The 12,556-nt window shown below is 36.2% G+C and overlaps 1 protein-coding gene across 13 annotated transcripts; it reads left to right on the forward strand.

Annotated features, from left to right (window-relative positions):
• Positions 1-253: 253 nt before the first annotated feature.
• Positions 254-11,062, forward strand: LOC148878734 (protein BUD31 homolog 2). 13 transcript variants are annotated; one of them, XM_088959447.1, is made up of 7 exons: positions 277-389; positions 515-560; positions 2,503-2,545; positions 6,185-6,347; positions 10,002-10,108; positions 10,233-10,420; positions 10,551-11,062. In XM_088959447.1, the coding sequence occupies exons 4-7, from the start codon at positions 6,262-6,264 to the stop codon at positions 10,704-10,706; spliced, it is 537 nt and encodes a 178-aa protein (XP_088815573.1). In that variant the 5' UTR covers positions 277-389; positions 515-560; positions 2,503-2,545; positions 6,185-6,261; the 3' UTR covers positions 10,707-11,062. The 13 variants fall into 13 exon arrangements, with proteins under 13 accessions (XP_088815564.1, XP_088815562.1, XP_088815560.1 ...); XM_088959450.1 differs by lacking the exons at positions 2,503-2,545; positions 6,185-6,347 and adding an exon at positions 1,843-1,893; XM_088959458.1 differs by lacking the exon at positions 6,185-6,347.
• The last annotated feature ends 1,494 nt before the right edge of the window (positions 11,063-12,556 follow it).

A 12,556-nucleotide genomic window follows, 5' to 3' on the forward strand; every position in this document is an offset into this window, starting at 1 on the left:
TTTAAATGGTTTATAAAAAAATTTAGATAACACTTGAAGGGCATTTGTATCTTTTTCAAATGCTAATTAACGGCTGGTTAGTAGCTAATTAATGTGGTATTGGATTGACACGTTTTGAAAATTCCGGTATTAAATTATATCACATTTTAAAGTTCGAGGACTCAAATAATATTATGCCCAAAATATAAGATACTAATTGAGAAATTTCACTTTTTGCAGTGCTTATACGCAATTATTCGAAAATTTGATTCCCAAATACTCCTCCGCTAGATTTCAAAATGCCAGTAATGCCGTTCGATCGCTAAAACGATAAAATATAGGGTTTGTCTCTGTTTGATGGTTTCGTCTCCTCCAAACACCAGCGCTTGAACCAGAGTTCCTACGGCCAGGTTACTCTCTTCTCGTTTTTCCCCCGTTTTCTCATCCTCAACCAATCAAGTTAAAGTGTTTTTTTTTTTTCGTTTTGTTCTTCGAACCAGCCCTAATAAGGTGTTTTTTTCTCTGTGGATACCAGGTTGGGGTTTTCGGTTTTTCAATCTCAAAGTTGGATCTGCGTCCAGGTTGGTGAATTCCTCTCTAATCTTTTTTTTTTTTTTGAACATGGCGTTGATCCATGAATCTCACCATTATGTTGAATCAAGCTCTGTGATTTTTCCCCTTGTGTTGTGAATGTCTAATGTAAAGTGTTGTCTTGAACCGTGGGCACTTTTTCCCCTGCGTTGTGATTTTTTTTCAATGCTTATTTGACTATGGATTAAGGAAGTCAACAGGGTTACTGTTGATTGACTAAGGCTTCGCAGTGTTCAACAATCTATATAAACCCTGCAGACATTATAGCTACTTATATGAGGTCTTTGGTGTTTGATTTATTTGTTGAATAGGGGCAAATAATGCAGGTAGTATATTAGGGTTGATACAATGATTATCTTCCGAATTTCTAGGATGGGAAGGGATGCCTGTTTTTTGTTTTGTGCAGGTAGTATAAAGTTGTCTTTTGAATGAGTGCTTATTGGAGAAATAGACCACCAAACGCCTAATATGAAATAAGTGCTTAATTTTTAAAATAAGCACTTGAAAAAGCTGCGGACCAAACTCAAAAAAGTGCTTATTTGAATAAGCACTTGTTTTTAAGCACTTATTTTAAAATAAGCACTCCCAAAATTGGCCTTAATCTCATTCCAATCTGCGAATGAGTCCCTGTAATTGATATCCCTGTGATTACATGTGTGAATGGTGAAGGAATGTCTGAGCTGTTAAGAGATATCATATTGTCATTATTACCCCATATCTCTGAATGGATTCCGGCTAGCCACTGTCAGTGAATAATTTGTGCTGCTTCTTTAAAAGCTTTGGTGAACAACATCTAGAGTTCTAGATGGTTCAGCATCTTCAACGTCATGATCACAAGCTTTTGACTATGTAATTCGATTTTTTATGTTCTCGAATTACTTTAGAACTCCTTATGTTTGGTATTACCTCAAAAAGTTGAACCATACCTTTGATTTTATGACTGTGAAGCTCTTGAACATATGTCTAAGAGCACCTTTACTTTTTTTTCTTGGTCAATTCAATTTCTGATTATGAAGTATCAGTAAATTGGAAGACAGATACATTTTCATGCTCTGTGAATGAAAGGTGAAGATATCAAATATTCAAGGTTCTTTGTAGTTGTGCGTGGATGAGTTTATATGTGCTTGGTATTGTTTATATATTTAATTGTTTAACTGCATGGTGAAGAATTCTACTGGTTTGATGGTGATTACTGCATTTTGTGACTTCATTTGTTCAAATAATGACTTTTAAATACAAAGAATTTATTTGAGTTTCTTGATGGGAATATAGATTAACCACAAAGAATTTGAAGCTGCAAGTTGGCTGATTGTAAATGCAAAAGTAAGCCCATTTTCTTTTTTTAAACTATTTCTTATTTTTCCTTTTACAATATATATTATTAATTATTAATTGAAATTTATTTTTAAAATGTTATATATGTATTGAAAATAATTATATACTTATATGTTATTATTTTATATTTTTAATAATTATAAAATATCTCTTTTTTATTATATTATTAATAATTTTAATGTTTTAATGTTTTTTAAGAACCGATAGTATTTTTAATTTTTATGACTATTTTAATATTTTGAAGTATTTACTAGTGAAATTATATTAATAAGTAATAGTTATGCGAAAAGGGAAAAATGTATGATGCTTTTTCATCAGTGCAAAATGTATGATTTCAGCAGTAACAGCATCCAAAAGTACCAAAATAGATTCATTCAAAGGGGTAAAATTATAAAATAGGTATTGCTCAGAGGTTACAACATTCAGATATTCAAACAGTTCCACTATATTCAGATGATCAAAAATGTAGAAAATTGGATTTTGGCTTTCCAGTAATCACACTTTTCTGCTTTCCAGATATTTAGTATTATCAAACGGAACCTACAGTACTTCATCCTTTTCAATGTGTCTAATAAGATTCCCTAGTTTTTTTTGTAGAGCAATGTGCCCATGGGTGTGATTTATCTTCAACAAAGAAAAGGTGGGTCATCTTATTAACCTTAATGTAGTTGTATCATGGGTTCTCCAACATTCGTTCTTTCATTTTTAATCTCACCTTGTACGTTTCATTCCTTTTCCCATACATCTATAAGCACTCACATTTTCTATGCTTATCAACAAGATCTAAACCGACAAACCCATTCAAATGAAATCCAATTCTTTTTAGTTTTCTGTAAATCTCCTTCCCTCTTTCCAAATACAAAAGCTTTGCTCAAGTAGAGAGGACAGTCTCAAATTTCAGTAAATCAGGCTAAAAACTTAACTTTTAACTTCTAATATTTTCAAACAAGTCTAAAGCATTTTCTTTGTTGTCATTTTGCTCGTAACAAGGTGTCACAGTATTCCAATGAGCATCTCTTTTAGGCATTTTGTTGATCATCTGAATTGCTGTACCAAACATGACAAATTTGGCAACCAAAGAACTTGCGATGACAGCATGACATTCAAAACAATTTGGTTACATAGATATTGGATCTTCTTGTTTTACACTTTCTAATCCATTATAGGCCTTGAAAATATTTGGGCAGGCAGATGAAATTATCAGGTTTAAGATGAGAGAAAATTGCAACCTCTAGAAGAACTGAAAAGCTTTAGTGTTGCATTTGGTACCTTGTGCAAGCAGCTATGAGGCCATTCCATGGATAAATTTTAATGGATTGTCTATAGTTGGAAAAACTAACTCTATAGATTCAAATAAATGACAAGAGAAGTAGAGGTTGGGAAGGTATTTAGACAAGAGATGCTGTTTTGTACACCAAGTGTGATTATCTTTTGGTGGAAAATGTTGCCATGTTTCAATGATTTAGAAGGCATACATGCTTTCAACATGGATAAAAGATTTTTGATATCCATTATCCATCAAACCCTAAAAAGTAAAATCAAAGAAGCAACAAAAGCACCAGTAAACAAAAGTTAGTTTTTTCTTGGTGGTTGATTGGAATAAATTTTTGTTGGTAACTATGGGGGTTGGATCTTGATCTTGGTTATATGCTAGGATTTGAGAGGTTGGTTGAGACAAGGTAGACGAAGACGGCTCGACCCGGTCCATTTATAGCGGGGCAGATGGTTGTGATCACCTTGAGCGTGAGACCGGGCTTGGTCTAGTTTTTCTGGAAGAGACCTTCTAGGATGAGATCAATAGATCACTCAAGCTTATCTCTTTAATCTCAACTACTTGTTTCTTGATGCCTTTAATACTCCTAAGGGGGGTATTTATAGTGGCCTCTTTCACTTCTCTCTTGTTTGTCCTTTTTGTACACGGTGGAGGGGAGAGTTGGTGAATGCCTTCATTACACCTAACCCTCCCTAGAGTCCCTTGTGTACCCAGTCCCTTCTCTAATAGCTTACTTTGATTTGCCACACCTCCTTGACGTGCCCATTAATAGACCTCGTTGTGGTCATGCCGGTCATAAATGCATGCCACCAAATTTGTGCCAAACATTAAATGTCTGTCAACATGGCATGATGCTATGATCGCGAGTCTTCCCTCCTACCTAACCTTACCTGGTTCGTCACACATTAGGGTTTCTTACACGAGTGGACTTGTGGTTAGGTGGCGGTTTTCTCCTTGGCCTCCTCACTTGGTTCGCATGTTGATTAAGGCTTCCATTCGTCATTAATGCGTTGTTAGTCGACTTGGCCTGCACCTCGCATGTTGTCCCATCGCTCGCCACATGGTTTGTTATCTACCCTTGGATGAGGGACTTCGATTGAGTTACAACATTAGCCCCCTGACAGTTGGGCCACTTTGAGGATCGAGGGTGATGTGGTTGCCACTTCACCTCGACTTCAACAAGCCTGCATGCTAGCTAGATAGAGTATTGTTTTGAGGGGTCCGACCACACAACTTGGTCGGGTTTTAATTCACCACATGTATAAACAGACAAACGAAGGAGAAGCGGTGGGGCCAAGTTATTTGGGTGGTTACCGAGCTTGACTTTAATTCGCCACATGTATGGCAAGATGTGTTTGAGAGAATACCGCACTTAGCATGGCCATAGTGTGTGGCTGGACCCCTTGGAACGATACTCTATCTAGCTAGCATGTAGGCTTGCTGAAGCCAAGGTGAAGTGACAGCCACACCGCCCTCAATCCTTGAGGTGGCCTAGCTGTTAGTGGGGCTTATGTTGTAAATAGGAATCCCTCATCCAAGGGTAGACAACGCACCACGTGGCAAGTGACGGGACAACGTGTGAGGTGTGGGCCAAGTCAATTGACAACACATTAACGACGAATGGAAGCCTTAATCAACATGCGAATCGGGTGAGGAGGCCAAGGAGCAAACCACCACCTAACCATAGGTGGTTATCAGCATTTAATTAACCTATGAAAAACTATTTACAACACCAGGCCACAGAGGGTATAAGTAGCACCCTCTAATTCATTTATCCCTCTTTATATTGCATCAGCCATGTGTATTTGTATTTCCCTAAAAGATTAGGTTATGGGCCAAAACCTATGCTATTTCCTAGCATTTGGCTTATACCGAAGGGTAGACTCGTTGAGTTGAACATAATTAGTTCATCTAATCGAAGAAAAGAAATATAATCAGTTTATGTATTCTTGAACATTCCAAATGAATATGGTGTACCAAGCCTGAATTATTAAATCATATGTATTCCTAGCATTTAGCTGTTCTTCTAATTTGATTGGAGTGTGGTGCTGCACCACCCATAAAATCTATAATTTTATTTCTTCCTTGGGTTGAAAAAGTAGCTTGATTGTGAAAAGATTTAAGAGGAGATCAATCTTATGTTTGTTATCTGGAAGGCCAGCCTTTCCGTATGTATTAATTATATTTAGGATGAAGGGTACATATTGTAGAATCAATCATTTGTTTTTTTTCCCTAATTTTTATCAGCTAGAACCAATTTATGACTGAAAAGACAAGTACTTCCAAAGATGATCATAGATGTTCCTTCCAAGACATTCTCCAAGATACTGGGGAGAAAAATAGCTCGACAGTTATGGATATCCTATATAAATAAGATGCCAACTAAAATAAAAAAACCTAAGGCTTAGTTTGGAAGGAGTACAAATACAAATATGTGCAGTGCAAATCATACAAAATACAAGATTTTGCACTCTAATATTTGTATTCGTACTCCTTCCTACAAATATGTTCAATGCAAAACCTTGTATACAGTATTTCTAAATATTGTATTTGCACTGTACATGTTTGTATTTGCACTCTTCCCAAACTGAGCCTAGGTAATAATTTAGCACAAAATGGAGACTGACCCACCAATAGACTAGGATCTATGTTGAACATGTGTTGATCCATCCATGGCCACTATGAGGTCTTGGAGGCATTACACATGATGATCATAAGATAGCTATTGCATATTTCTCAAGGCAACAGCTAGGACTCCTAAGTGGCACCTAGATGACAAGGCAACTTTTAGGGATGCCTTTATATTATGTATCTTTTGCATACATACTAGGTGCCTTCTTAGGCAAAGAAAAGGGCAAGATGGGCACCTTATAAATTATTTGCTTGGATATGCTTGTATGCTTTCTTGCTTGCATTCAAGTTCTTATAACTTATAATACTCTTTTGCTTGGTTTCATTATGTTATTGACTTATTGCTTCGCTTGTTTGTTTTGAACTTTTTGTTAGGTGGTAATTTGTTGCTTCTTTAATTTTACTTTTCTGAGTTTGATGGACACCAAGAGGATTTTATCCATGCTCAAAGCATGTACAACTTCAAAGTCATTAAAACAGGGCAAGCTTCTCCACCAAAAGATAATCTTACTTGGCCTACAAAACAACATCCCTTTATGTAAATACATTATCAATCTCTACTTTTCTTGCCATTTATTTGAATACGCACGATTAGTTTTTCAGACTATAGACAACCCATTAGAAATTTCTTTGTGGAATGGCCTTATAGCCGCTTACACAAGGTACCAATTGTACAGTGAAGCTCTTCAGCTTTTCCAGAAGTTGCAGTTCTTCCCTCATCTCAAACCCGATAATTTCACCTACCCAAGTGTTTTGAAGGCCTGTAGTGGATTGCAAAGTGTTGAAATAGGAAAGAAGATTCATACCCATGTGATCAAAACTGGTTTTGAATTTGATGTAGTAGTTGCAAGCTCTTTGGTTGGCATGTATGCCAAATGTAGCCTGTTTGACTTGGCAATTCAGTTGTTTAATGAAATGCCTAATAGAGATGTTGCCTGTTGGAATACTGTGGTGTCTTGTTATTATCAAAATGGGCAACCAGAAAAAGCACTCGACTTGTTTGAAAAGATGAAAAGTTCTGGTTTTCAGCCTGATTCAGTGACATTCACGACTGTTCTTTCTGCTTGTGCAAGGCTTTTGGATTTGGAAAGAGGGAAGGAGATTCACAGGGAAGTAAAAAGAACTGGGTTTCATTTGGATGGGTTCATTAGCTCAGCTCTTGTGGACATGTATGGAAAATGTGGATGTTTGGAAATGGCTAGAGAGGTTTTTGAACAGATCCCAGTGAAGAGTGTGGTCTCTTGGAACTTGATGATTGCTGCATACAGTCTAACTGGTGATAGTCACTCATGCCTGGAGCTTTTCCGAAGGATGAATGAGGAAGGAGTGAAACCTACTTCAACTACTTTAAGTAGCATCTTGATAGCTTGTTCCAGATTAGCTAAGCTACACAAGGGGAAATTTATTCATGGTTATATAATAAGAAATGAGATAAAATCTGATATATTCATTTACAGCTCACTTGTTCATCTTTACTTTAAATGTGGAAGTGTTATTTCAGCTGAACATGTCTTTAAGGAGATGCCGAAGACACACGTGGTCTCTTGGAATGTGATGATTTCAGGATATGTAACAATAGGTTATTACTTTGAGGCTCTTCACATCTTCTATGACATGAGAGTTGCTGGTGTTAAACCAGATTCTGTTACATTTACTAGTATCTTGCCAGCTTGTTCACAACTAGCAGCTCTAGAACAGGGAAAGGAGATCCACAAATATGTCAAGGAGAATGGTTTTGAATCTGATGAGAAGGTTATGGGTGCTCTCTTAGACATGTATGCAAAATGTGGCACTGTGGAAGAAGCACGCCAGGTCTTTGATAGGCTACCAGTGAGAGACTTTGTCTCATGGACCTCCATGATTACAGCTTATGGGTCTCATGGACAAGCTTTCAAGGCATTGGAGCTTTTTAGTAAAATGCAGGATTCCAATGCAAAACCAGACAAAGTAACTTTCCTTGCAATAATGTCTGCTTGTAGTCATGCAGGGTTGATTGATGAAGGGTGTTTTTTTTTTAATCAAATGACAGCTAGCTATGGGATTAAACCTACATTGGAACATTACTCATGCTTAATTGATCTTCTTGGACGTGCTGGTAGACTGCGTGAAGCTTATAGCATCATCCAAAACACACCAAGCATACAAGCAAATTTTGATTTGTTAAGCACATTATTTTCTGCATGCAACATGCATGATGATTTAGAATTGGGGGAGAAAATTGCAAGATTGCTCATTGAGGAGGATCCTAATGATCCATCAACCTATGTGACTCTTTCCAACATGTTTGCATCTATTGGAAAATGGAATGAGGTACGCAAGGTAAGGTTAAAGATGAAAGAGTTAGGATTGAAGAAGAGCCCAGGATGCAGCTGGATTGAGATTGATAAGACAATCCACCCTTTCTTTGTTGATGATAAATCGCACCCAAGGGCAGATGTGCTCTATGTATGTCTAGAGAATCTTTTCAAACACATGGAAAAGGATGAAATACTGTTAGATTAGGAATCTAAGGGAACATGGATGAAGATACGCTTCTACATACCTGACACTTCTACATGATTGAATCTTGAATCAATTAGAAGTCTGAGTGGTGACACACCATCATCTGCACTTTGTTTAGGTGTAAGGAGGTTTTTTGTGTTACTGTTTTTTGCTTCATCTGCGATCTCTTGTGAAAATGCTGACCAAGTTAAAGTTGCAAATCTCCAAGTCTCCTATCACCTATATAGGTATAGGTCAGAGCTGAAAACAATTACTAAATTATTATGGAAATTGTACCAAGTCACTTGTTCGTAGATTTGTTTTTAATAAATTATGCATGCTTTTCATATGTTCTTGTTGATTTTAATTCCATTTATCAAGAAGAAGATGAATACTTTGTTTGTGGGTTGGTGATCAAAAGCTGCATCACAAGGAGTCAAGGTCTTTATGAAGTCAACTTATCATCCCAACTGTCTTAAAGTAATGAAGTTCAGTCATTTCACTATTTTTCCATGTGACTCAACTAGCAAATCCATCCCCTAATTCTGCACTTTCTTTTACATGATTTGTGCTCTGACACTGTTTTGCCTTTTGTCATCATAAACCATTGCCAGATTCCTTTTAGAGAGAAAAATAAAATGATGGCACTTGGGGAGATTTTAAATTACAAGATAGTTTTATTCAAATTATTGTCATTTGGTACATGTTTCTCTTTTATCTGGTTTATTAGACTTTGTTATAGTTAACCAAAGCTCTAACCTGCATATTATTAGCTAAAAATCTGTAAGAAATAAGTATTTGCGAAGGAGAGTTTTCTCATTTTATATTTGCATTCGAGTTTTTTTCTTCTTTTTCTTTTATAGATAAAGTAAAGATATCATTAGTTCATCTATCAAAAAAAAGATATCATTTGCTAAAAAAAATTACACCATATAGTTGATAAAAAACACCAGATAAGTGATCTCGTCCACTACTGTCCAAAATATCTTGACAAGACCAAGGAATAACATCTTCTGATCCATTAAGGACCAAAACAAAGAGTAATGTATTAATCATGACTTTCACCACATTCCATTCCTGGGTCTTGGAAAAAATTAAAGCATAGAAAATAGCTTTCAGTTTGCTTCCAGCACACCATACTTTATCCCAAAAAAAAGTCATCTGCGGCAACCACAAATGAACCTGAATCAGTCCGCACCACAAATCCTTGAGATCTTATCTCATTATTTTTCAAACCTTCACATTTAATGACATAGTACTCCATCTGAGATCTATCAGACCCCAAGGAGCTACTGAATTAAAGTTTTGTTGAACATCCTCAACCTTTTTTCAAGTATTAAAAATGTTAATAGTTCAATTTAGAACCCATCTAACTAACTTGAGAACATTTTGAAACAAACATCCATTTCTAGACTTCTAGCATGCCATGTATACTAGAAAGCAATGGCCAACCATCCCAACTTTAGATGTATTTCTACCATGACAATTCTAATCCTGCTCCCAGAAGGAACAGCAGAGAGCTACATGAAGGGCCTTTGTCTAAAAATGGTATTGGAAGAGGGTTTTGTAGCAATTGCAGCGCCTTGGATGGCATGTCTCCACTAGATGTTTTTCTTTTTGAAAAATAACAAGGATGAGTTAAATCAAGTGATATTTGTTTAATCAGATCCATGTCCAGCAGCTCTTACCTATCATATTTTGTCATTCTCAGGACATTTGAAAGAATGCCAAAGATAAAAACAAATCGTGTCAAATACCCAAACGGGTGGGAGCTGATTGAACCTACTCTCCGTGAGCTAGAAGCAAAGATGAGAGAAGGCTGGTCTCTTCCATAGAAACTTGACAGTGCTCATTTACTTATTCTAAAACTACACATCTATGGGGAAATTCTGTTTTTCTCCCTTCTATCTTTTTTGTTAGTAATTGTGTTTTCTCCCTACAGCTGAAAATGACCCACATGATGGTAAGAGAAAATGTGAGGCATTGTGGCCTATTTTCAAGATAGCACATCAGAAGAGTCGCTACATTTATGACCTCTACTACCGAAGGAAGGAAATATCGAAGGAACTGTATGAGTTTTGCTTGGAGCAAGGTTATGCAGACCGCAATCTAATTGCAAAGTGGAAAAAGGTCCGTCTCTGAATTTCTATGAGAACATTTTTACCGCTCAACATACTTGGCACTATCAAATGCAACATTTTCTCCTTCATGTAGCAAATTACTAATTCATTTACCCTTTGTATTAACTTTTGAGTTACAGTCAGGGTATGAACGCCTTTGTTGTCTACGATGCATACAGCCACGAGATCACAACTTCAACACAACATGTGTTTGCAGGGTCCCCAAGCACCTGAGGGAAGAGAAAGTGATTGAATGTGTGCACTGTGGTTGCAGGGGCTGTGCCAGTGGAGATTGATTAATTTCTCTTTATCCCAAAATGTGTATGTAAACTTGGATAAGTTAAGTTTGATTACGGGCACCATATGTTGTGAAACGATCCTTCTAAAGTGCTTCTGATGTTGGGGTGTCCTCCAAAGCTTTGCCTTTGGAACTGATGTAACCATGTTTTTATAAGCCCTATCCTCAGGATGTATGGTTCTTATACAATCAACTCAATTATGGATGAAGTTGAGTATTAGAATTTGTCTTAGGGCCTGTTCGTTTTCCCTGAAGTCTGAAAGTATAATAATTACATAAAGAGATATTAGTATTGGTGAGATTTTCTTTCCTCTGAATTTTTAATGCAGAAAATGTTGTTTTGAATTTTGAAAATTATTAATCTCTCTTTTGATCCATATATTAGAGTTTTTGTTTGTCTTTTTGGGGGTATCATTGGAAAGCAAAAAGTTGTATTGTTGCACTTTAAGAGTAAGAGGAAAGGAACAATCATTTTTTTCTTAAAAAATATTCCTTTTAAGAGATAAAAATTAAGAGGAAACGAACAGGCCCGTAACTTTCAAATTTCACTTCACTATGATGTCTGCAAGTGTTGTGTAGAGACTATAGAGCTTCCCCAAACAACCCCATTTTTGGATACCAGACTTGGGTGAGTCAAGGTTCAAAATATCGATATGCCTAATATGCTGGTAGGGGCGTATCAAGCAAATCAATATTGCATTTTGTGCCTTTTTATTTTTTTCGCAACTGGTTTAGGGGGACTCCACCCCGTGAACCGGTCAGACCCTTGATACACCCATTATAGGAGTGTATTGGAGGGGTCCAGAACAATACATATCGGTCAATACGTGTTGATACTTTAAACCTTGGGGTGAATGATCCTCATTAATCCATGTTGCACCATTTTGTATTATGTGATGGAACTTGAGTGAGGTTCTGGAACTGCAATTTGCTCATGATAAGCGGTTTGGTGAGAATAGCACGTGGATTAGATTGGATGCTCTACAAGATCAAGTAAAATGTACTTCCATGGTTCTATCTACCAAAAAAATCTTCTTAGTAGCTTAGAAGTCCATTATACTCTTGATGCGTATAGGAGGTGTTTTCTGAATTTTTAATTCTAATATTGTTCCTTTCACATTTTCTTGTAGCAGAGTTTTAATTCTTAACAACACTACCTTCTCTCAAACGTCATACGGTCTAAGGATGATCATGAACCAGGGCGTGCCAGGCATTTGGGCTTGCCCGTTTAACTCAATATAATTATATATATTTTTTAAAATATTAATAACTTAAGCTAAATTCATATGTAAATATAAAAATATATACTTTATTTTATATATATATACTGAGAAACTATCTTGTAATTTGGGGGTAGTGATACATAGTTACCTCTGAACTTTCATTTGGGATAGAGAGCTACCCTCTGTTTTTCTTGTAATTAACATTGTCAGTTTTGAACTTTTATGAGACCATTTTACCCTCTCTTTTATTGCATCTCTAATGTCTACTTTAGATTTTAACAATATCTTTTTAGTAAAAACACTAATGGTCCGTTTGATTGCTTTATTTATTTTTGTTCCGGTGTTTATTTACTGTGACCTACTATCATATAGAATTTGTTTCCAGGGCTTGGTTGATGAAAAAACTTTGTACCATGTTTGATTTTAGCCCATTTAGACAAATTTATGCTTTCTCCAACGCCACAACACAACCCTATTTATGGGTGACATGACTAGTACTATTTGAATCTTGACATGTGGCATGTTGACATGACAATGTTAAAAACAACATGGGCATTGAAAATATAGCATATTAGTAGTAATTAGTTAGCAAAAGTAGCTCTCAAAGTAATAAATTATCATTCAT

The sequence above is a fragment of the Nelumbo lutea genome, chromosome 1, assembly GCF_056320005.1.
Source record: "Nelumbo lutea isolate HS-2025 chromosome 1, American lotus-T2T, whole genome shotgun sequence".
Classification (NCBI taxonomy): Eukaryota; Viridiplantae; Streptophyta; class Magnoliopsida; order Proteales; family Nelumbonaceae; genus Nelumbo; species Nelumbo lutea.